This window comes from Tenrec ecaudatus, chromosome 18, assembly GCF_050624435.1.
Source record: "Tenrec ecaudatus isolate mTenEca1 chromosome 18, mTenEca1.hap1, whole genome shotgun sequence".
In the NCBI taxonomy this organism is placed as follows: Eukaryota; Metazoa; Chordata; class Mammalia; order Afrosoricida; family Tenrecidae; genus Tenrec; species Tenrec ecaudatus.
In genome coordinates, this window is record NC_134547.1 from 9,007,734 (window position 1) to 9,033,461 (window position 25,728).

General features: G+C 49.3%; 1 protein-coding gene across 1 annotated transcript; it reads right to left on the reverse strand.

Moving 5' to 3' along the window:
• Window positions 1-19,884: 19,884 nt before the first annotated feature.
• Window positions 19,885-21,738, reverse strand: FGF21 (fibroblast growth factor 21). Its single transcript, XM_075538029.1, has 3 exons — window positions 21,504-21,738; window positions 20,772-20,875; window positions 19,885-20,169 (listed from the first exon to the last, which is right to left on the reverse strand). Exons 1-3 carry the CDS (start codon window positions 21,736-21,738, stop codon window positions 19,885-19,887), a joined length of 624 nt encoding a protein of 207 aa, XP_075394144.1.
• Between the last annotated feature and the right edge of the window lie 3,990 nt (window positions 21,739-25,728).

Below are 25,728 nucleotides of genomic sequence, written 5' to 3' on the forward strand. Positions count from 1 at the left end.
GTATTGGTTGACCTCATGGGTTGAATGAAGCCCACGTGGTCTAGTTTGGGCCCACCCAGCTGTACCACCCATCTGACTTGGGCTTGAACTGGCACCTGGCCCTTAGCTCAGGGGTGCTCAAGACATCAATCGTGATCTACTAGTCAAATGTAGTGTGGGTAGATCGCATAGCACTAAAAAAAAAACAAACAAACAGATGTAAACCTATCATCAATCCCGTCACTTCACAGATCTACAGCGCAGCCAATCAGATGCAATTTTAGGTGTCAAACGCATGCGTAAACTGCGCTAAGTGTGGCAAAACTGACAAGTTATCGCCAATTTATAGACCTTGTTTTTTATCTCTTCAAAGCTGGACCAAGTAGGAAGACAAAAACGCATCACTTTCACACGGAATGGGAGATTTTGACACTTCAAGCCGACATTCAGCTGAAGTCCATGCGCATGAACAGTTCTGGAACTTACTCGCAGAGGGAAAGCACTGAAACATGAGAAAATGTGCTCCCTCCTTGACTGCAGTATTCAGCCCTACTTATTTATGTGAGTCAGCCTTTTCCCATGTGAAGATCATTAAGTCCATGTCCCGTTCCAACATGACTGATGATCATTTGCAAGTGTGCTTGAGGCTGGCTGTCAGCTGCTACAGTCCAGACAAGGCATCCCTGGCTCATTCCATTCAGGGCAAGTCATCAGAGTAAACTCAGGTCATGACAAAAAATGTACCTAGGTAATTGTGTTGTGTTGTGCAACATGGACTCATGCTGTTAGGCAAGGTACATAAACATGCATTGTACATATAAAGAATTCTCAATGCATTTATGAATAAATGTAATCAAGAAATAAAAATAAATATGCTTTTCATTTTTGTAGTTGGTAGATCATTTTGACCTGATCATTTGATAAGCAGCTCGCATGCTGGAAAAATGTGAGCGCACCCCTGCCTTAGCCTTTTGGGCTGGCTGAGCCTCGCCTGGCTCTCTTCCAACCTCCTGTAGGGGGAGCGTCAAGGCCTGGAGAGGGACACCCCAGTCCCTGTTTATAGCTACCTAAAGGCTCTACTCTGTCCCCTGGTGACACTGGGAGTCCGAATAGGGTCAGTGGCCGTGCGGTTTTGACTTGAGTGGTGCACTGGAGGAATCAAAAACAGAGGCCCTCAACATGATTATAAAGTCAGATCTGGATCTGAGTCTAACTTCTGCTCTTGGCTTCACACAAGAAAGAATTCACACTGAAGCCCAGTTTGTCATTCAAGTGTTTTTGTTTTTTTAAGGGATGTGTCTTTTTAAAAATCCTTTTTATTGGGGCTCGTACAACTCTTATCACAGTCGATCCATCCATCCATCCATCCATCCATCCATCCATCCATCCAGGGTGTCAAGCACATTTGTACATTTGTTGCCATCATCATTCTCAAAACATGTGCTTTCTGCTTGAGTCCTTGGTATCAGCTCCTCATTTTCCTCCTCCCTCCTTGCTCCTCTTCCCTCATGAACCCTTAATAATTTATAAATTATTATTTTGTCATCTCTAACACTGTCCGACGTCTCCCTTCACCCACTTTTCTGTTGTCCATCCCCCAGGGAGGAGGTTCTATGTACATCCTTGTAATCTAAAGTGACCAGACATTGGCAGGACAGTCCCGATTTTTAGCAATTTTTAGCAACGTCCCGGGCTTTTTTAAAAAGTCCCGATTTTTGGAAAGAATGCATGACAAGCTAGGGTATACGGTTTTCGGCTGCCATGTGGCTGTTTCGCCAGGATATGAGTTTTATCGATGGTGTCCTGCTTTACCAATGTTAAAATCTGGTCACCTTATTGTACTCGGTTCCCCAAGTGGGTTTTTATAAATGAAGTTTCAGGTTTTACAGCCTTAAAGGAGGACACTCGTGTCGGGAAGTGTGCAAAACCACGTAGAAGCCGCGCTGGGACCCACAACTGAACACGGGCAACCTCGTGGGACAGTGCACCCACAGTGGTGACCTGAGGCCAGAGATCGAGCGCCACGGCCAAGCGGGCACTAGAGCAGGGTCAAAGAGGGAGAGAATCCTCTCCGACCTGCCATGGACCGGGAGCGGGGGTCAAAGAGAGTGAGTGAGGAGAGGCTGTGGGCCCGAGGAGGCCCAGGAGTGGGTGCGTGTGTGTCCAGCTATGTGGGCACCTCCTACCTGCCTCTGACCAGGGAGCAGAGTAAAGAGAGAGCTGCTTTCCTGTCCCCCCAGGATATTTAAAGCCTCTGGGGAGGTGTGATTGATGGTATTGATTGCCACCCAGGTGTAACGCCCATCTGACAGGTGGGGCCTGAATTGGAGCATGCCCACTTAAACTCTTTATGGGTGGCTAATTCTCGCCTGATTTTGTTGTCCCCACCTCCTGTAGGGGGGCCTGTGCAGGAATGTGAGAGACGACCCGCTGTCTCTTAGCTAGGGAACATTTCTGCTTCTGCTTTCTGCTGATCTCAGGGATAAGGGACACCCCTTCCCACCCCCCACCTCAATTCAAACCCATAAGATAGACATCCTTTTTAGCAAGACTTAAACAGGATGAAGAAAACTGTTGGCTGAGCGAGACCTTCAGCACAAGGTCATCACTAGGCGCGTCCACGTCCACGTCTTCACAGCTGGGTAACCTGCCACCTTAGCAAACAAAAGGAAGTCATCACAAATCCTGATTGGCTGGCAGATCAACGCATCACTGATCAAGAATCACCTGGGATGCCAAGAAGGAAGTGATTAGGAAGTTTCCAAGCGCAGATTAGCATAGATCGGAAGATCGACTCTGGCGCCCTTTGGTACTTGATGGTCAGGGTCATGCTTGTGATCATGCTGCCCTCGTGCTCCAACTCTGAGTCACTGAACACATGCCCGGGGAAGGTTCTCTGAGGGCAAAGGCTGTCCCTGCCTGGGCCGGCCATGGTTGTTAGGGGCCACAGAGTTGGACCGACTCCTAACAACCCGACATGACACAGAACAGAACCCTGGCCGGCCCTGCACCGTCCTCACAATGGTTATTGTCTGAGCCCCTGGCTGCAGCCAGTGTGTCCATCCATCTCCTCAAGGCCCTTCATCTTTGTCGCTGTCACTCCACTTTCCCAAGCAGGATGCCCTTCTCCGGGGACCGGTCTCTCCCCATCACAGGTCTGTGGGATACAGAAAGTTATCCCAAGTTGTCTCCCCCAAATATATGCTTAACCTAAGACGATGCCTGCTATCTATGGTAAATGGTCGGACCCTTGGGGGTCAATGGAAGCAGGTCAGAGGCTATTCTCCCTAAGGATTATCAGCCATCTAGGGCAGGGGTGTCAAACTGGTGACCCTCGGGTGTATGCGGCACCCGAGATAATTTTTTGTGGCCCACGATGCTCTGAAATAAAATGTAATGAGGGAATTGTGTGTCCAGTATTGCCTCGATCTCCCCTAAGCACTATTTTCTTCATAGCAATTTTTAATATTTTCGTTTTATTTCAGAGCACTTCATGCCTGTGGCGGGTGCAAGAAGGCCACGTCTACATTCAGCCCATCCTATACATTGCCGCAGCCCCTTCCCCATCTCCTCTGCCTTCTGATCCAGGAAAGAATTTCTTCAGGTGGGAATCAATAGTCCTACTCTAACGGGCCCTGTAGATTCCCAGAGTGCTTTCCCTCGGCCGGTCTCCTACAGAAGCGTCCTCCGAACAATCCAATTTTCGACCTTGCATGTGGCTGACCCTACAGTCTGATTCTTGGCTGCTGTCCGCGGAACAGTAAAATCACAAGCATACAGGCGTTCACCGTCACCCAGTTCTTTGCATCTTCAGCCTGTTCACCCTCTTTCCAAATTCTACTGGTTCTGACCGCGGCTGCTTTCCACATCGCATGTTATCCATGGGCCCTGGAGCTGCCAGCCGTGGACCAAGCAGCCTTCTTCTGGTCACCAAGGGATGCTCACAGGGCACTGACCATGTGGCCGTGGGCTCTTCTGGCAGCTTCTCGGGTGGTCTCAGGGTAGGACCTATGGGAAGAGAGGATGCAATGGCTAGATGCGGGGACACCTCCCTGCATCCCTCCAGTAGCTGCCTGTAAGGGTAAACCAGCCTCTAACCATATCACAAGGTGGGGGTTCCATAGGCGCAATTGTACGGTTATAATATATAAAGATCATAGTAAAGTCATACAGAATAGGAGGGATAGGAGAGAAAGTAAAATAAAGGAGTCAGACACATTTCACGTTAGCAGGCTCACCTCCAGGATGGCCATGACCTCAGCAGCCAGGTCTGCACAGAGAGAGGGAGGAGGAGCTAGATTTCTAACCAAGGCTTATATATACTTACAGGGTGTGCAAGCCCCCCCCCCCCGATTATAGGTGACCACATACGTAACAGGAAGGGGCTGTACAAGAGGCATACATGTCACAGGAAGGAGACAAGCTAGGGCTACACATGTGACAAGATGGGTGCATCCTGTATTGAAGATGGCAGCCTAACTTTGGTCCTCCTTGAGTGGGCTCGACCTTGACTCTGGACTCTCCTTCAGGGAAACAATCCATTATCCTTATCAGCAGGGAGGATGCTCCACCTACAGTGGGACAGACAATAGTGTGATTGCTCTGGATGACTGCTGCCCTCAGAGAGATAGATCACTTCTAAGCAGCTGACTGCTCGGATGCTAGCAAGCAGCAGCCAACCTGGGGTGGGGTGGGGAGAAACCTTTCTGTATCCCAGAGCTGGCTGTGTGTGAACAACTTCTATGTGACTAGCTTGGGATTCGCATTCTTTATGAGAGGGTTTCTCTGACCTCAACCTCGGCCTTGTGGGTCTTTCAGGTCTCCTTTGCCATTGAAGCAGTCTCAAGCAACACAAGGTAGAAAGAAAATGATTGTACTCATTCAAGTTGTATGCCTAGGGACTAATCCGAGAAGTTGGAGACTTGGGATACTTGCAGATGAAGATCAAGGATCGCAGCCTTCAGCATGGATAACCACCGCATCCTTTGACCTCTTGACTGCTGTACCCACAAGCACTGATTGTGGATCCAAGCAAGACGAAATCCTTGACAATCTGTTTTCCTATTTATCATGCTGTTACCTATTGGTCCACTTGTGCTTTTGTGTGTGTGTGTGTGTGTGCGCCTTCTTTGCATTGAGCTGCAAATCATACTGAAAGGCTGCAATCCTTGATTTTCATCAGCGAGTGCTTCACGTCCTCACAGCAAGCAAGGCGTTGTCATCCGCATATGGGACTCTGGGTTCTTCTTCAGATGGTTTAACTTCTCACAGTACGTACTCCGCTTACAGACTGAACACATGTGATGAAAGGGTACAACTCTGGAACACACGTTTCCAGAGTTTAAGCCATGCAGTATTTCCTTGTTCCGTTCTTATAACTGCCTCTTGTCTCATGACAGGTTCAACCTGAAGATTGTGACATGTTCTGGAATTCTCCTTCTTCCCAATATTATTCATCGTTTGTTATGATCTGCACAGTCTAATTGACTTTGCATAGTCCCTAGGACACAATTTGCTCGTGTTTTCCGCTTTCAGCCCAGAACCCTGTGGCATCAGCAGCGATCTCCCTCATGCCCAATTCTCTCCCGAATCTGACTTGAATTTCTAGTAACTCTTTGTTGTTGCCTTGCTGCCATTGTTGTTGCATTATCTTCAGAAAGATTACTTGCATGGGACGTTGGTGATATTGCTTGATGATTGTCGCCTTCTGTTGGGTCACCTTTCTTTGGAATTGGAACAAATATGGGTGTCTTTCAGTCTGTTAGCTAGATCGCTGTCTTCCAAATTTCTTGACATAGATGTCGTTCCAGTGCTGCGCCAGCTTGCCGAAACCATTGATATTCTGTCAATTCCTGGAGCCTTGAATTTTGCTAATACCTTCAGTGCAGCTTGGACTTCTTGCTTCAGGATCATTGGTTCTTGATCATATCCTACCTCTAGAAATGGTTGAATGTCTACTATTTTGGGTACCATGACTGTTCTCTGGATGCTTCCTGAACCAGTCAATATTTTGTCAGTGGAATCCTTCAACATTGCAACTCGAGGTTTGAATTTTTTCTTCAGTTCTTTCGGCTGTTGATATGTTGACATCTTCTTCCATTTTGGTTTTCTACCTCCAAGTGTTTGCACATTTCAGTATAATACTTTACTTTGCCTTCTTTTTTTAATCATTGGATTGGCAGCTCTTACAGATATTATAACATTCCATGGTTCAATTAGATCTACTTTTCTTGAGCTGCCCTTTGAAATCTTTTATTCAGCTCTTTCGCTTGATTCTTTCTTCCATTTGCTTTGTGATTATGGTTAAGTGTCATTGGGTTTGTTCCGAATCATAGCAATCCCACGTACAACAGAGAAAAACAGTGCCTGCCTTGTGCCATCTGCACGATTGTTCTACTCTTTCAGCCCATCAATGCAGCCACTGTGTCAATCCATGTTGTGGAAGGTCTTCCTCTTTTTCACTACCCTGCTACTTTACCAAGCATGATGTCTGTGTTAGTCTGGGTTCACTAGAGAAGCCAATCCAGAGACCCTCATATGTGGATAAGAGAGCTTTATATCCAAGAGTAATTGTGTATTATGAAAACATTCCAGCCCAGTCCAGAGAAAGTCCATAAGTTAGATATTAGCCCATACATCTGATATTAGCCCATATGTCTGAGTTCATAAATTCTTCTACAAACTCACACAGCACATGCAATGATGATGAAAACAGGAGTATCACAGGTCAGTGGGTGAAAAGTCTTGTGGAAGCATCTCAGCGCTGACGTGGCTCTCCATGTAACTCTTCCAGCTCCAGGGCTCTGATTGCCATCAGCGTAGCTTCCTGTGGCTTGTCAACAGAATGTGAAGCAGAGAGAGTGTGTGTCCCACCACCGGGGGTGGCCTCAAGAGAAGGCCATGCCCACACAGAGGGATCATTGGCTATAACATGATTGGCATGATAGAATCCATCCCTTCATTCAAGTTGACAGGAGATTATGTAACTGTCACATTGTCCTTCTCCAGGGATTGATCTCTCCTGACAACATGTCCAAAGTATGAGAGACAACATCTCACCATCCTGGCCTTTTAAGGAGCATTCTGTCTTGTCCTTCTTCCAAGACAGATTTGTTTGTTCTTCTGGAAGCCCACACTTTTATTATTCTTTGCCAGGGCATCTGCTTCTAACACCAACTTTGACCTGTTCTTTCTTTCTTGTCCATGTAGAGGTCCTCGGCTATATATGCACACCTGATCTGGTCATCTGTCAATAATGTTCACCATGTGTTAGTCCGGGTAGACTACAGAAACAAATTCAGAGAGACACTCATAGGTGTATAAGAAAGAGCTTTATATACCAGAGTAATTGAATATTGAGAAGACATTCCAACTCAGTCCAGATCGAGTGCTTAAGTCTAATATTAACCCATATGTCCTATACCAATCAATAAAGTCCTCTTCAGACTCACACAACACATGCAATGACACCAAATGCAGGAAGTTCACAGGTCAGTGGGTGGGAAGTCTTGTGGATCCAGTGGCTTTGGAAGCATCTCAGCGTTAGCAGGGGTCTCCACGTGGTTCCTCCAGCCCAGGGCACTAGTGTATCTCCATGTGTCTTTTCAGCTGCAATGTCTCCCAGGGAGTGAGTCTGTGTCCCACCTCCAGTGAGCTATTTATGTCCTTAGCGCCTCCAAATTAGGTCATGAAGCTATGATCTGGTTGACAGGCTAAACTCCACCCCTTCACTCTTAATCCTCTCAAATTGACAACAGAGTATGTAACTGGCACACACCATGTCAAATCTGTTCTTGAGATGTTCGTGACATTCAAATGGGATCTACTGGAAGCTATTTCTGGTTCTGGTGGTAGTTTTAATGTTCTTCAACTTCAGTCTGATTCTACATTTGAACAATCAATGATCCGTTGCACTGTTGTCCCCGGTCTCATTTTAATCGCTGATTTTGCTCTTCCTCACCATCTCTTCTTGAAAACGTAGCCAACTAGATCCCTGTGTGTTTTGTCTAGCAAGGTCCATGTGTATAGTTCCCTTTTTTTTTGTTGCTGAAGATAAGGTGTTTGCCGTGAAGAAATTGTCTTGCAAAATTCTTTTTTTTTAAATCATTTTATTAAGGGCTCATACAACTGTTTTCAAAATCCATCATACATCAATTGTGTAAAGCACATTTGTACATTCATTGCCCTCATCATTCTCAAAACATGTGCTCTCCACTTAAGGCCCTGGCATTAGCTCCTCATTTTTACCCTCCCTCCATCATAAACCCTTGATAATTTATAAATTATTATTTTGTCATATCCTACACTGTCCAACATCTCTCTTCACCCACTTTTATGTTGTCCCTCCCCCAGGGAGGAGGTTGTATGTAGATCCTTGTAATCAGTTCCCCCTTTCCACCCCACTCTCCATCCACCATCCTGGTATTGCCACTCTCAACCACCAGTCCTGAAGGGATCATCCACCCTGGATTTCCTGTGTTTCCAGTTCCTATCTGTACCAGTGTACATCCTCTGGTCTAGCCAGATTGGTCAGGTAGAATTGGGATCATGATAGAGGGTGGGGAGGAAGCATTTAGGAACTAGAGGAAAGTTGTATGTTTCATTGTTGCTACACTACACCCTGACTGGCTCACTTCCTCCCCGCAACACTTCCGTAACGGGAAATAACAGTTGCCTACAGATGGGGTTTGGGTCTCTACCCTGCAATCCCCCTCATATGATATGATTTTTTGTTCTGATGATGCCTGATACCTGATCCCTTTGATACCTCATGATCGCACAGGCTGGTGTGCTTCTTCCATGTAGGCTTTCTTGCTTCTGAGCTAGATGGCCGCTTGTTTACCTTCAAGCCTTTAAGACCCCAGATGCTATATCTTTTGATAGCCGGGCACCATCAGCTTTCTTCACTGTCTTGCAAAATTCTATCATGTGGTCTCCAGCTTTGCTTCTGTCACCAAGACCATATTTTCCAACGACTGCCCTTTCTTCTTTGTTTCCAATTGTCCATCCTAATGGCCAATAATTATTAATGCATCCAGACACGTAATCAGGGGAGCTAAGTTTGCTGACCCACAGAGCTATACCTGACTTTGGGTGAGGCTGTCAGGCAGGGTGGCCACTTGGTGGGCAGAGGTCCAACCAGGATGGAGTTCAAGGGACCACAGGGCCGAAAGACTGAAAGTGCTTTCTAAGACTTGTCCAGGCAGGCCATGAGGCTGGGGGCTTGGGTGTGCCTGCCAGCACAGCTGAGAGGAGACAGTCTGTTTCTGAACCTGTTTTATAACCAGTTGTTTCCCAATAAACCCCATAATTGTGAATATGTTCTGGGTGGCCATTGCAGTGAATTAACCAACTGTGGCAGTTACATCATCTCCTGTCAACTTGAGCAAAGGGGTAGAGTCTGGCCTGTCAATCAGGTCATAGTCAATCATGCCTTTATGTGGACACGGCCTTCTCCTGAGGATTCTGGGGACTCTGGTCTTCCTCCCTGGAGGCAGGACACACACTCTCTGGGAGACATTCCTGATGAAAAGCCAGGACACACACTCTCTCAGGGAGATAGTCCTGATAACAAGCCAGATAGAGCTACACCGATACAGCCAGAGCCCTGGAGCTGGGGGAGCCACATAGAGATCCATGCCAGCGCTGAGATGCTTCCATCACCACTGGATCCACAAGACTTTCCACCATTGACTTGTGATCTTCCTGCATTCAGTATCATTGCATGGCTGCATGAGTCTAAAGAAGAATGTATGGGCTAGTATCATACATATGGGCTAATATCAGACTTATGGACTTGATCTGGACTGGGCTGGGATGTTTTCTCAATATACAATTGCTCTTTTACATAAAGCTCTCTCTTATCCACATGAGCATCTGTGAATTTGTTTCTCTAGTCAACCTGGACTAGCACACAAACCCAGGAGAGGAGTAGAGTGTTGTGGAAGGGACAGTGGGTGTCAAAATTGGTCAAGACAGCTGGAGGGTAGAGACATGTCCGACGTCCACTTCTAGAAATTTATTTGGGGCTGGCATTGAGTTTGATTCTCAATCCCTTTTGTGAAGTCAGAGCACATCAGACATTGCGCCCCTGCCCCCATGGCATTTTTGTTCTTGTTGTTTGTAGGCTGACCCAGAATACCTTGGTCTTTTTGTCAGTTTGTATCTTTATTTGAGCCTCTGCTTCTAATGGTCCCAGGTGAGGCTTCCCATCATGAGTTCTTCCCAACTGAGGTGAATAGAATGACTGATTTAGGCCTCTTCAATGTGAACACCGCAGGACCAACGGAAGCTTCTGTTGGTCCACCCAAACTCTTGTAGTGCTGTATGCGAACCTTTACCTCAACCTCATCAATGTCTGATGTCCATCCTCCTTCTTTTTCAAAAGACCTACTACTCACCCCATTTCTCAGTAACCGTCTAGAAACCTCCGTTTCACAGAGGTCACTCCACCCCCCTCGCCTCCTCCTATTCTGCTACGAGTCCCCTATTTCGGCATCTGTAAGACCCGTGCAGGTAAACTGCATCCACAAATCCAACGGGACTTCTCAGATGGTTGCTTTGAGTTGCCCCAGCAAGGTTGCCCGGGGGCTGCCCACGCAGAAAGGGCTCTTTGGATGAACACAAAGAACACCAAAAAGTCCTGGGGGGCACCAGAAGTTTGAGGTTGCCTAGCCTGAAAGTTGGCATTTGGAATCCACCCAGCAGCTCCGTGTGAAAAAGAGCCTGGGGAACTGCTTCCGGAAAGATGGCGGTCCGGCCAACCGGAAGGAGCAGTTCTACCTGCAATACCTGGCACCACCACGAGTTGGCTACAGACTCAACCGTCGCTCACAATAGCTGGGGGCTGAGACAGCAGAAAAGATCCTCCCCTTGCAAGAAAGCATGGGAGCGTTTGGACTTCTGACTTCCAGAACCGTGAGATGATAAAATTAATCTTGTCTAAAGCGCCCCCGCTTTGTAGTACGGTACTTTCTTTCAATAACCCCAGAAAAGGAATGCAACATCTCCCAGGGTGTTCAGAATGCAATCTCCACCTTACCCCTCCTCACCTGCGGGGAGCTTCCTACAACTGGGTATGTATTCTCCTGTGTCCTCTTCTTTTTCTCTTCCACCTCTTCCTTCTGCTCACTGTCCTATAAAAACCCGAAAGCAGGGCAGTGTTTCATTCAGTGTTTCTCATAGTGCATGATACTGCCCCCCATAGGGGCTCTGGAATGATCCAAAACCACCACCACCACCAAAACAAAAAAACTCACCGCCATTCCGACTCATGGTGACCCTACAGGACGGGGTAGAACTGCCCCTGTGGATTTCCAAGACCAAAACTCTTTGCCAGAGTGGAAAGCCTCCTCTGTCTCCTGAGGAGCAGCTGGGGGTTCCGAACTGCTGGCCTTGTGCTCTGGAACCCAATGCATAACTGTTATGCCACCAGGAGTGAGCCAAGGGGGCTGCAAAAACAAATTTCTACACTGCATCCTGCACTAGAGGATAAACGTTTTTAATTGCCAAAGGGTGCTCAGTTTTTGTTTTGTTTTTCTGAAAAGAAGGCATTCTACTTTCCCCCCCCCCCCCTGGTGACTGTGTTAGGCTGGGTTGACTAGAGCAACACATCCAGAAGCATTTATATGTGGGTAAGAGAGAGCTTTATATCAAGAGGTAATCATATATTTTAATATATTAAATGTATATAATAAATAATTATATTGATTTTTATATAAATTTTATATTTGTATGTATAAAATATATATCAAACAAACATCCCAGCCCAGTCCAGAACAAGTTCATAAGTCCAATACTAGTCCATAAAACCCTCCTCAGACTCAAGCAGCCACATACAATGATGTAGAATGAAGGGAGATCACCCCACAGGAGGGAGCAGCGTGGTGTGGATCCGATGGCGGTGCGTCTGGCAGCACTGTGAGTGATTTCACAGCAGGTAGGTGAAGCAGAGAGAGAGGGTAAGGTTCCCAGGACCCTTCTTATGAGGAAGTCACACCCACAAGGATGGACCATAAGGCTGTGATCTGATTGACAGGTTAGACACCACCATACACTTCAAGTCGACACACAATTCTGTAACTGCCACAGTGACCAACTCATTAAGGACTCAGGACACAACCAGCACACCCCAAACAAAGGGAGGGGGGCGGTTTTGATCATTGGCCTGTCCTTTGCCATCCATGCTGGACATTTCCCTACACTCCTATTGAATCACTTGGGTGTTGGCATGCCCTCATTACAACGGAACTTGCCATGCCACCTAGCTTTGTGGAAGATGGAATTTCTCTGTGGTAGCTTAAATCATTTCATGTCGACTTGACAAATAAGTATGGGGGTGGAGTCTAGCCTGTCAGTCAGGTCACAGCCTGATGATGCTTCCTTGTGGGTGTGGACTTCTCATGAGGATTCTGGGAACTTCCTCTCTCTTGGTTCTGCCATCAGAAGATGCTTCTCTCTCTCTCTCTCTCTCTCTCTCTCTCTCTCTCTCTCTCTCTGAGTTCACCCATGTGGTGACAAACCATATGTCAGAAACCTGCTGTCACCACCCTGTGATGCTTCCACTACCATTGGATCCGCAGACTTTTCACCCACTGGACTGTGATTTTCCTGCATTCGGCATCATTGCTAGTGGCAACAAGAGTCTGAAGAGGAATTTATGGACTGGTATCAGACATATGAGCTAATATTGGACTTATGGACTTGATCTGGACTGGGCTGGGATGTTTCCTCAGTATACAATGGCTCTTTGATATAAAGCTCTCTCTTACACATATATGAGTGTCTCTAGTCAACCCGGCCTAACACATTCTCATTCTCCTTCTGAGTTTCAGATCATTTCCAGGAGAAGTGGCTTACAGTCTCAATTTTGGAGTTATTTGTTTAAAACTAGCAAGACTAAAACAATAAGAATGATTGTGCTGTGTGTGTTGTTGCTGTTAGGTTATCTTCCAGGTGTTTCAGAATCACAGTAACCCTCTGTACATCAGAATTGCGGCAGTTACATTATCTACTGTCAACTTGAGGAAGGGGTGGAGTGTAACCTGTCATTCAGGTGGCAGCTTGATGACCTCATTTGGAGGTGCGATGGAGATAAATAGCTCACTGGAGGCCAGACACACTCTCTCTGCTTTGTCTCCCTGTGACATATTCCTGTTGACAAGCCACATGGAGTTACGCTGATGGAGGCAGAGCTCTTGAGCTGGAGGAGCCACGGGGAGACCCACACCAGTGCAGAGATGCTTACAACGCCACTGGATCCAAAGACTTTCTACCCACTGGCCTGGATTGGTCTTAACTCAGCATTTCGTGAGTCTGAAGAGGACTTTCTAGATTGGTATTGGACATATGGGCTAATTATCAGACTTATGGGCTTGGACTGGACTGGGTTGAGAAGCTTTCTTAATATACAATTATCCTTTATATAACACTCTCTCTTATACACATATGGATTTGTTTCTCTAGTCTACTCGGACTAACACTCCCCCCCCCTTTTTTTATTTCATCCTCCCTTTTAAATAGCATTTGTATTGTACTTCTTCCAACTCAGACTTGTTTGTTCTTTGATAGTCCACGGTCCTTTGAATGTCCATCCCTGTCACCACAACTGAAATGCACTCATTACATTTCCATTTTCTCAGTTTTCCTTATTCAATGTCCAACCTTTCAGGTACATAAGAGGTGAATGAAAAATACATGATGGCTTCTTCTTCTTTTTTTTTTTTTTGTCGACAGCTACTTGAGCGCCTCCAACGTCATGAATGACACAGTCACTATGAAGACCAGGAAGTTCATGACCAGCTATTTCAGCAAAAACAAATGGTCATTGACATCCTTCCCCCTGGGGAAGTGACAATGCTTAAGACAGAAATTGATTTTTAAAAACTAGACAAAATGTACAAGACCACACCTATGGGGGGACCAGTTTCACCACAAGTGACTGAGTTTAAGGGGCAGTTGTGTAATTGAAGGGTAAATCAAAGAGGCATGCGACAAGACATGCAAGAGCTCACTTTTTCAATGGAGACCAAACCAGGCAGAGAGGGTAATGTATTCTCTTGTGACCTTATATAAAATCTCAAGCAAGCAAGCACCACTAAGCCCATATGTAGCAGGAAAGCGTTGTAATAGAGCAGGGGGTCAAACTCAATTAAAACGTGGGCCATTTGGTGAAACAGACAAGATTCACACGGGCCACATCACATTGACAAATCTTGTTAAATTTATATTTTGAAGCGAGGATTCAGGAATATGGATAGGATAATTAAAGTGCTATATAATTGTTTTATTTAAACATTTATTTTATTTAATGTGTTTATAAAACTAATATTATTCTTTTTTACCCGAAACTTGCCAGTGCTTTCCTCCTACTGGTTTTCCACTATCTGGATTCAAAGACAGAACAGATAATCTTCATTAAGGCAGATAGATGCTTATCAGTTCATCTTGATCTGTATGCTGTTTTATTTCATTTCATGGACAAAAATAGTTGCTCACACAATGGCTTCCCTCTAAAAATGGTAACTAGTGCTTCCGCTAGGTATGATTCATAACAGCACAACCCAGAGTGCTCTTTTCAACCTTTTCGCTATTGGAATCTGTTTACATTAGGTGGCACTGAGAGTGGCAGACATATCGCTTCCAAACCTCGCCGGAACTGAGTCAGCGCGTTTATACACGTCCACAAGCCCCCAGGAAAGGCACTGGGCCACGTGTGGACTCGTCTTGTTAACGAGTTAACAAGGGAGGTGTGTGCACAGTATTGCTTCGATCTTGCCTAAGCACTATGGTTTTCATAATGATTTTTCTATTTTCATTTTATTTCAGAGCATCTCGGGCCACAAAAAATTACCTCAGGGGCCACATGAGGCCCGCGGGCCACCAGTTTGCCACCCCTGTAATAGAGGCATAGACATAACAGGGGGGGATGAGCTAGGGGTATACATGCAACAGGAAGGGGAGGTGCTAATGGCAGACATATGACAGGAAGGTCCATTTGTAACAAGATTTGTGGGTTCTAGAGTGGACATGGTGGCCTAACCATGGTTATCTCTGAGCTGACTTGACCTAGGTGTCCTTGATCTCCTCTCCAGAGGAGCGATCTGTGATCCTTAGCAGAAGAGAGTGGGCCCTACTGATGGTGAAGTTCCCAGAATCCTCAAGAGAAGGCCATGTCCACAAGGAGGCATCATCAGACTGTGACCTCCTTGACAGGCTAGACTCCACCCCTTCCCTGTTACTATCCTCATGTTGACAGGTGATCATGTAACTACCACACCATGCATAATGGAGCGTTCCATGTGCATTCCATGTGATGGAAGCCCGCCTGGAAAAAATGTGTGTTGCTTGGTGTAAGATATGAAAATAATTATCATTTATCATTAATCAAGGGGTCACGAGGGTCGGGGAGGAAGGGCAAAAAGAGGAGCAGATACCAAGGACTCAAATGGAAAGAAAATGTTTTGGAAATGTTGATGACAACATATGCACATATGCGCTGGATACAATGTATGTAGGGATTGTGATAAGAGCTGTAAGAGCCCCCAGTAAAATGCTTTATTTAAAAAAAAAGGTGGAGGGAGACAATGGACAGTGTAAGATATGAAATAATAATGAGATATAATTGATCAAGGATCCCCGAGGGTGGGAGGGGAAAAAAGAGGAGCTTCTACCAAAGGCGCAAGTAGAAAATGTTTTGGGAATGATGATGGCAACGTTATGTACAAATTCACTTGATACAATTGATGTATGGAACGTTATAAGAGCTGTAAGCGTCCCTGATAAAATGATTTTTTTTAATGATGCTAAAGAGGGAAGCTGGGAAAGACAGACTATAATTGCTGAGAGAGACTGAAAGGGAGACAGACAGTCTGGGCTGAGTCAGACAGACAAAGCCTGAGGCTGAGACAGGTGGATAGATATGTCCCCTGTCAGAGGAAACTAGCTTCCTTCTACCGAAGGGTCAGCAGGTGCAATTGCACGGTGATGATATATAAAGATTGTGGTAAAGTCATAGGGCATAGGAAAGATAGGAGAGAGTAAGATAAAGGAGTCAGACACATTTCATAGTAACATGCTCACCTCAGCTCCTCTTGATGGACCCATGCGGAACTGAGAGAAGACAGCTTCTGTACTGTCTTGGGACTTTTATAGGTAGCCATTAGACATGCATATTCAATAGTTACAAGCGTCACAAGGTGGGTGGAATCTATACTAAGGTCCCTGAGCTCACAGGTGAAGAAACCTAATACCTGCATTGGGGGAAGGAAGGAGGGGGGCTGGATGACACCACGGGGAAGAGCTAGTGAAAGTGTCTGCTTCTGTTCAGAGACACCATCAACCACGTGATCACTTTAAGGCAGCGTAGCTGTTTGGGGAGAATCTGGTAGAACCATCTTTAAAGCAGGATCATGCACTTGGACTTTAACTTACAAAGTGGAGGCTTTCCTACTGTGGGATACCAGCTTTCCAGATTCCCTCTGTGATGCTTTAGGGACTAGAGTCCTCGCCCGACTTCCCTCAGCGTTTGTTTCCCACTGTCCCAATTTTACCTTCGCCACTTGGTTCTGACACCGCCGTTCAGTTCTGTACAGCTCTTCTTTGTAGGAGTGTTGCTCCCTTCTGACCTATTGGCTAGGAATTCGGGGCTCCCCTCTACTTCTTCAGGATACCAGCTTCAAGCTTGGTGGGCCCTCGGGGCTCCCTCGCTTCTTCCCTGACAGTTTCCACTGCTCCCTTGGGTTTGGTCCTTCATTGTATCCATTCACAGAAGCAACAGAAAAGTGTTCTCTTTGCCATCCCAGCTTGATTGTGTGTGAGAGTGTCCATGAGCGAGCGAGCGAGCGGCTGAGAGAGAGAGGAGGGGGTGGGGAGAGAAAGAAGAGAGACAGACAGAGAGAACAGGGCTGAGGGAGCTACAAATGAAGAGGCGTCTAGGAGGATGTTAGGATATATGGTTAGCTCCTGGAGCTTCCATATCCAGGCTTTCCTGGGAGTCTTATGACTTAATATAAACTTCAGTCCCTGTCCCCTGTGGTGGGTCCCTATCAGGAGATCAATGTTGGGTGATTGTGAGGTGGCACCTGGCATGAGGGCCATCTGACCTGGACAACAGAAGATCATTAGCACAAGGGAAGCCCCTCAGATGTGACCCCAGGTCTGGAGTCCTAAGGTTCTAGGAATGATCTGAGCAGCCCCCAGGAGTTCAACAGTTCAATGCTCTACTGCTAGGTGGAAGCTCAACAACTTGAACCCTACAGCTCCCCAGAAGAAAGTCCTGTTGAAAGACATCTTCAGGACAGATGCCTGGGGGCGGGATGGGTGGGGGAGGAAGCACTAGAACAGAATGTGATTACAGCTCATTCTAAGGGTGATTTAGTCATGGTGGTGGGGAGGGGCGGGGGAATGTTCTAAAATGGAATGTGGTAACGATTGTCCACATTCTTGACACGATTAAATGATTTATTTTTAGTGCATAATGTTTTTCTTTAAAAAAACATTTTATTAGGGGCTCATACAACTCTTATCACAATCCATACATATACATATATCAATTGTATAAAGCACATCCATAGATTCTTTGCCATAATCATTTTCAAAGCATTTGCTCTCCACTTAAGCCCTTTGCATCAGGTCCTCTTTTTCCCCCCTCCCTCCCTGCTCCCCCCTTCCTCATGAGCCCTTGATAATTTATAAATTATTATTTTGTCATATCTTGCCCTATCCGGTGTCTCCCTTCATCCCCTTTTCTGATTATATGATGTGAATTATGTGCCAATAAACCTGAAAAAGAGAAAATTAAAATTAAAATGGGTGAAGGGAGACAGCAGATGGTAGACAATATGAAAATAATAATCATTTATCATTTATCAAGGGTTCATGAGGGAGAGGGGGCAGGGGGTGGGGGGAAGTGAGCTGATACCACCGGGCTCAAGGAGAAATGAAATGTTTGGAAAGGATGATGGCAACATATGTACAAATGTGCTTGATACAATTTGTTTCCCACTATAGCTTCCCATCATACCTTAAAGTTACCTCTAGCAAGCACCTGGCTGACTGCTCCATAGGCGGTAGCTTTTACTACAGAAGCAGACATGATCCTTTTGTTCTCTCTTCCCACCATGACACCCAACCCCCGTTGTACCCTCCCCCAATACAGGTATTAGGTTTCCTCACCTGTGAGCTCAGGGACCTTACTGTAGATAGCCCCACCTCGTGACACACGTAGCTACTGAAGACGCATGTCTTAAGGCTGCCTATAAATGTCCCAAGACAGTCAAGATTCATTCTCCCTTCTCCCAGTTCCACACGGTCCTTCGAAAGGAGCTTAAGGTGAGCATGCTACTATAAAACATGTCTGACTTGGGAATCATTGCCATACAGTTGGGCCTTCTGGTGGTTGGAGGCTGGTTTCCTCTGACTCAATGTGAATTCCCACCCCCTTCGTGGAGCTCCCTGACTTCCACCAGGGTGGGAGACCACACTTTTTGGAAGATGACAGGCGTTCCTGTCTTCCGGTATGACCCCGTGGGGATCCATACTTATCCTTTTAATGAATACTGCCCTCCATTGAACCTTGGAGAGAAATGAAGCCTTTGAGACTACAACTCCCATGAGACCATGCTAATCAGACACCCGAGACCCAGGCTGAGTGACTCACGGTCTCATGGGAAGGATAGTTCGAATCTCTTTCCTCGCTTCCTTCCCAATCTGCCAATGAAAAGTGCCAGAGGAAGCATGGTTGAAGGTATTGGTTGACCTCACTTGCTGAGTTAGGTCCACCTGTGTGATGTCATTTGCTGGTACCTAAGGTAGGTGCGCCCCAGGTATTGGTTTCACCTGGGCCTAGGGCAGTGGTTCTCAAGCTTCCTCATGGTGCGACCCTTAAAGACAGTCATGTTGTGGTGACCCCCAGCCATAAAATTATTTTTGTTGCTACTTCATAGCTGTCATTTTGCTACTGTGATGAATCGTCCTATAAATATCTGATAGGCGGGATGTATTTTCATTGTTACAAATGGGACATCACAAAAGCAGAGTGATTCATCACAAAAACAATATGGCATTATCTATTGTGAAATAGTTATTTCTAATGACAAATGACTGACATTGTGTCTTGAAGCATGGTGTAGCATGGGTCACAGTCTTCACGCCGGGTACTGTGGGCGTATCTGCATGTGGACGGACCCGCCTGGAGACAGACAGAAGAGCGGTGTGTCTGTTCATCGGAAATAGGTGTTTTTCTGATGGTCTTAGCTGACCCCTGTGAAAGGGTCATTGGACCCCAAAGGGGTCGCGACCCACAGGTTGAGAACCGCTGGCCTAGGAAGTCCTAGTCTGTACATGCTCAGTTTGGGTCCTCCCTTGAGTGTCTAATTGGTGTGCCTGATTTCTTTCCAACCTCCTCTGTGGGGGCCTTGGCAGGCATGGGAGGGACAAGCCCCCTGTCCCTACATCTAGCTACCTAACAGTGTGACTTTGCAGTGCACACTAGGAGAACTGAGACACATAGTCCCACAACTGAGACACATAGTTCCACAACTGAGACACATAGTTCCACAACACAAAGGCGGGGTGTGTGTGTGAATCTTCAACCCTGTCCCATCAAAGAGCAGGAGGAGTCCAGAGTGCCTGGGGGAGGGGGAAGGGGGGTGTCACCAGAGCAGAACAGGTAACAACCCCAGTGGGAAGTCTGGGACGTCCTCAAGGCGGGACAGCGACTGCAGCAGGTGGGATGCCTGCCCTCGGACCCCTCACTCCCACAAGAGTTCACACTGGTTGTCTTCTCTCCCAGTTCTTTATTATCACGAATAAAAAAGGAGCGGGGGAGGGGGGATGAAAAAAATAAATAACATAAATAACCCAATAAATAAACAGCAGGGGCAGGGTCAGAATCCACGGGTGCCTTCAGGAGGCATAGCTGGGACTTCGCCCTTGCCAAGGGCCCACCATGCTCAGGGGGTCTGAAGAGCCCACGTCGGGGGGCTCGGGGGCGAGGACCCCCGGCGGCTCTGGGAGTTGTGGGAGCTGGCCTGGCAGTGGCAGGAAGCGGGCAGCCGAGGTCTGAGGTGAGGAGTGGCCCCCGCGGGGCGGGAGGCGGAGGGGGAGGCCGTGGGTCTCAGAGTGGTACACGTTGTATCCGTCTTCCAGAAGCTTCTCCCGGAAGCTGCAGGCGGCTGGGTCGAAATGGAGCTGGTTGGGAGACAAGGAACCGGGATTATCAGAGAGAATGGGACGCCTCAGTTCCCTCTTGCCACAGGGGCCCAAGAAGACAGTCCCCCAACCCCCACCCCACCCCCCAGTCCCTCCACCCTCAGAGCCAAGTCTGCATCTCTGACCCCCTCCTCCTTCAGTCCCCCAACCCAGCCGCCTCCTCTTGAGAAGAAACCAGTAACAGCTGCAGGTCCCCCCTCTCCTCCTGGACTGTCCTGTAGGACGCACCTCCCTCTGCCCAAAGAAGATGGTTCCAGCCCAGAGGTCCAGTCAGGACTCCTTGAGGCCAGGCAGAGGGCCTGCCTACCACCCAAGGCCAGAATCACTTCACAGGCCACGGGAAAGGCTGTGTCCCCGCACTGGGCACGAGCCCTCCACATGGTGGCCTATGTGGTCAGGGGTAGGGTCATGGGGTCACAGGGTCCGGCTCTACCATTCATCCAGCTCATGCTTTGGGGAACACCGGGATTGCCTGCGATTCAGGGGCCTCGTCTCACAAACCGGGTCACAACACCACCCAGCCCCGTGTGGTACAAGCAGGGCGGCTTCTCAGAAGAGGGAGCCCAAACCCAGACACTCACCGATCCGTACAGCACCCCATCAGGCCCTTGGCACAGGAAGCGGGAGGTCGTGACTCCCAAGATCTGAATGATGCCCGGACTCAAGGCTTTCAGCTCCAAGAGGCCTGAGTGGAACAATGACCATAGGTTTAGAAAACCTTTCCAAGCCCTCTTCCCTCAGACCAGGAGCCCCAACTCCAGCCCCTCTTCCATCAGACCAGGAACCCCAAACCTAGTCCTTTCTGCTTCAGACCCAGGAGCTCCCACCCTCAGCCCCTCCATCCTCCAGACCAGGAACTCCTTCAGACCAAAAAAAGAGAAAATAAATAAATAAAAAACATCTCACCAAACTCACTGCCATTGAGTCAATTCTGACTCACAGGGACCCCTAAAGACAGGGTAGACCTGCCCCCGTGAGATTCCCAGATTGTCACTCTTCATGGGAGAAGAACGACCTATCTTTTCTTCCACGGACAGACGGGTGGCTTCAAATTGCTGACCTTGTGTCGTGGCCAGCAGCCTGACTTGGAGCCCCCAAATGCACCCCTTCCTCCATCAGACCAGAACTACCAAATTAGCCCCTCAGACCAGCAGCCCCCAAGCCCAGCCCCTCTTCCCTCAGACCCCAGAGTCCAAACCCCCAGCCTCTTCCCGCTCAGACCTGGGAATGGAGGTCCCAGCCCCCTCCTCCAAGATCCCAGGACTCCGGTCCCAGCACCCCACCCGAAGTCCAGCCCCCTGCCTGGCACTCACTCTCTGGGCTCTGGTGGGCGGCACCCCCCACTGTGCCATCTGCTCTGATCTCCAGGTGGGCCTCGGTGGCCTGGGCGTCATCCGTATAGAGGTATCGCTGCCGGACTTGGCCCCCAAATTGGAGGAGGGGGCTGGAGTCAGGGATGGGGTGTGCTCCGCAGCCTCCCAGGAGAAGGCCGGCTAGCACAGGGACCCACAGTCCGGGGGGCTTCCACCCAGTTTTGATACAGCCCATTGACAGCTCCTGTCCTGGGCGAGGTCTCAGGATGGGGGGGTGTCCCAGCCTGGTGGTCCAGGAGAGGAGACTCACAGGCTGCTGCTCGGGTACCCCCAAATGCCTTGCTAGTGGACTCCCAGCCAACAAGACACCCAGTTCCTAGCGATGCACACCGAAGCCACGGAATTTATACCCAGACAGATCCGCCCAGTCACCAGCCCCACACCTGACCCGTGCTATCTGACCTACTTGGCAGGAGCCTGGATTCCACCGTGGCCAGGTCAGCTTGAGTGCATGATGCAACCAGGGGTCCTTCCACTGGGAGCCGGGGCTTGGGGGCTTGGGGGAAGAGGAGGAAGGGATGGGGATGGGGGGGGGGGAACTGCGATGCCTGCAGCTGTGGGGGTGGATGGGGAGGGGGGACTGAGGGTCAGGACTCCTGGGTGGGAGGAGGGAGGGGTTGAGGGTCAAGATTCCTGGGTCTGAGATGGGCAGGGGCTAAGGGGTGGGGGGCAGGTCCAGGGCTCTTGGATCTTGATGCAGGAGGGGACGAGGCACCCAGAGGGGGCTGGGGGGGCTAGGATACCTGGGTCTGAAGGTGAAGGAGGTGCAATCCTGATTCTGAGGGAGGAGGGAACTTTGGGTCAGACTCCAAGGTCTGAGGGAGAAGAGGGTTGGGGGCCTTAGACTCCAGGGTCTGAAGAAGGGCATTGGGAGGCCCCAGACTCCAGGGTCGGATGGAGAAGGGGCTTGGGGACCTCAGACTCCAGGGTCTGATGGAGAAGGAGCTTGGGGGCCCCAGACTCCAGGGTAGGATGGAGAAGTGGCTTGGGGGCCCCAGATTCCAGGGTCGGATGGAGAAGGGCATTAGGGGGGCGGAGCAGACTCCAGGATCAGATGGAGAAGGGGATTGGGAGCCCCAGACTTCAGGGTTGGATGGAGAAGGGGCTTGGAGCCCCAAGCTCCAGGGTCTGAGGGAGAATGGTATTGGGGGGCCCAGACTCCAGGGTCGGATGGAGAAGGGGCTTGGGGACCTCAGACTCCAAGGTTGGATGGGAAAGGGGCTTGGGGGCCCCAGACTCCAGGGTAGGATGGAGAGGTGGCTTGGGGACCCCAGATTCCAGGGTCGGATGGAGAAGGGCATTGGGGGGGGCCCAGACTCCAGGATCAGATGGAGAAGGGGCTTGGGGGCTCAGACTCCAGGGTCTGAGGGAGAATGATATTGGGGGGCCCAGACCCCAGGGTCAGATGGAGAAGGGGCTTGGGGCCCCAGGCTCCAGGGTCTGAGGGAGAATGGTATTGGGGGCCCCAGACTCCAGGGTCGGATGGAGAAGGGGCTTGGGGGCCCCAGATTCCAGGGTCAGATGGAGAAGGGGCTTGGGGGCCCCAGAGTCCAGGGTCTGAGGGAGAATGGCATTGGGGGGCCCAGACTCCAGGGTCTGAGGGAGAAGAGTGTTGGGGGCACCAAGGTCTGAGAGAGGAGCCTGAGAATCATGAGTCTGTGTGGGGAATGGGGTCCTTTGGGCTGGAGGAGACTGGGGATTCTAAGTCTGCGGGAACAGGGGCTTTGGGCCAGCCTCCAGGGGTTGGGAGGAGAAGGAGGAGGTTGAGGCCAGACTCCTGAGTCTGCTGGAGGAAAGGCTGACTTTGGGGACCCCAGGGTCTGAGGCTGGAACCTCCTGAAGACCCTTCCCTGCTGGTTGTAGCCAATTTCCTTCCACAAGGGCGACCGGTTCCAGTCCATGTGCACCGCTGGTTTTCAGTGGGAGGGGCCAAAGGGACCGGCGGATGATGTTCTTTGATCTCCTGGACGCTGAACCGGACACGTGCAAGCCCAGTCCTCAGGACAGCCACCTCAACCTCAACACACGTGTCAGGGCCTCTCAACCTCTCACCTGGATGGGCACCAGCCCTCGCCATGCCCTGTCCAGCCCAGAGACACATGAGTGGCCACTTCCTCCTCCTGGACCTCCTCCTGATGCAATCCTGGCCTCTCTTTCACCACAGCGACTACCCAGGCCCCCAGACAGGTGCTCCCAAAATACCCAGGGAGCTGGCAAGACTCCAATTCATCTGAGCCAGGCGCAGGAAGGGAAGTTCGCCTAGAGGGCTGACCGGACAGAGGGGGTGACCAACTTCTGGCAGCCCCCACAGGTCCAGGGACCTGGACTTCACGGTTGGAAAGGGGGTGCAGGTTGAGGACCCAGCCTTCTGGATCAAAGGCAGGCAGGAACTGGGGTCCCCTGCACCCCTGGGTCTGAGAGACCAAGCCAAACTCACTGCCCCCAAGTCTATTCTGACTCATAGCAACCCTGGAGGACAGGGCAGAACTGCCCCTGTGGGTTTCCAAGACTGTGGCTTTTAATGGGAGTAGAGAGCCCTGTTTTGTCTCTTCCGGGACAGCTGATGACTTCGAACTGCTGACCTTGTGGATCACGGCCCAAGGCGTCCCCACAATGCCAACCGGGCCTGAGAGAAGAGGGGACTAAAACCTGGAACTCCTGGGAACTAGGGGACGGAAGCACCTTGGAGCCAGGACCCCTAGGTGTGAAATGGGGCTAGAATCTTGAGTCATAGTTTTGGTCGGTCAAGCCTTTGGCATCATCTGGAATAGCAGTGGTCAGACAGGGGACGGGGTCCCCATGGTGGCAGGAAAGGAGAGGCCTTTGTTCTGGGGTTCCAGGTGGGGGTGGGGGACCCTGCGCAGCTGTGGGGGCGGCCTGTGTGGAATGTAGCCCTTGACTGTGCTTCATGTTCAAAGACAAGAGCCCTGGTGGTGTCGTCGTGACGCGTGGGGCTGGGACCCACTAAGACCAGCAGTTCAGCACCACCAGCTGCTCCGTGAGAGCAAAGACTGGCCTCTCCACTCCCATAAAGAGTTAGTCTTGGAAACTCACAGGGGAAGGGCTACCCTGAACTATAGGGTCATAGTGAGTCAGCATCCACTCGAGGGCATCGAGTTTGGTTTTATTTGGGATAGTAAACACACACACACACACACACACACACACACAATTTACAAAGGCAAATAATAGCTCCCGAGAAAATGATTAAAAAAAAAATTCCAAGAGCAAATCAATCAATGAAAGTGTCGGAGAGGAAGGTCCCTGGGTGACTGGATTAAACAATCTGCATTCAAAAGGGTGGCTTGGATCCACCCAGCGGCACAGTGTGGAAACCCAGCTCGGCTTAGTTATAGGTTTCTGTACGGAAGACAGTCACTATGACGCCCACTCCACAGAGACTCCACCAGGAGCAAACAAACTTGGGAGAAGACTCAAAGAGGGTGGCGCCCAAAGCTGGGACAGGATCACCACCACCCGGCCTCTGCACCAACAGCGTTTGATAAGGAGGCCACTTCAGCCCCGAGCCGTTCATCCCCTGAGCACAACGAGGCTCTCCCAACCCACTTCCTCCTCCTCTTGCCCAGACCCGGGCGGGGTAAAGACACTTGCAGGAAACAGCCTTGGCAGCAGCCTCACCAGCCTGCCAGGCAGCCTGTGTCCCCTGTCCAGAAGTCCACCTCATGAACGCAACATCTGTTTGGAACATATTCCTGCCTCTCTTTTTGCTTTTTCCCCCTCTCTTCTTCCCTCAGAAGGACCAGATAGTAAACGTGGTTGGCTTTTCCAACCATAGGGTCTCTGTTGCAAGGACTCAGCTCCGCCCATATTGCATGGAAGCCATCACAGATGAGTGGCTGGGTTCCAATAAAACTTTATTTACAGCAACAGGTGGTGGGCCGTACGCAGTTCACTGGGCATCATCTCCCACCGGAAGGCTGCTTTTGGCATGATGTATTTACTCTTTGGCTGGAGGTGTGTGTGGGGACCCAGCCTCCCCACAAGGGAATGGGTCCAAGGGCAGTTGTATAATTGAGGGGTAAATTAAAGAGACAGCAGGCGAGATAAAGCATGCAAGGGCTCGGCTCTTCCAACGGAGACCGTATTTTATGGACTCATAGCCTGTAAGGCAGGCTAGCGTAGGACTAGGGAATGTCCATTAACG

Coding starts and splice junctions, on each gene's coding strand:
- FGF21 (XM_075538029.1), bottom strand. CDS start 21,738: ATGGGCTGTATCAAAACTGGGTGGAAGCCCCCCGGACTGTGGGTCCCT. Junction 20,876..21,503: donor CGCCCACCAGAGCCCAGAGA/GTGAGTGCCAGG, acceptor TGTTCCACTCAG/GCCTCTTGGAGCTGAAAGCC. Junction 20,170..20,771: donor ATGGGGTGCTGTACGGATCG/GTGAGTGTCTGG, acceptor TCTCCCAACCAG/CTCCATTTCGACCCAGCCGC.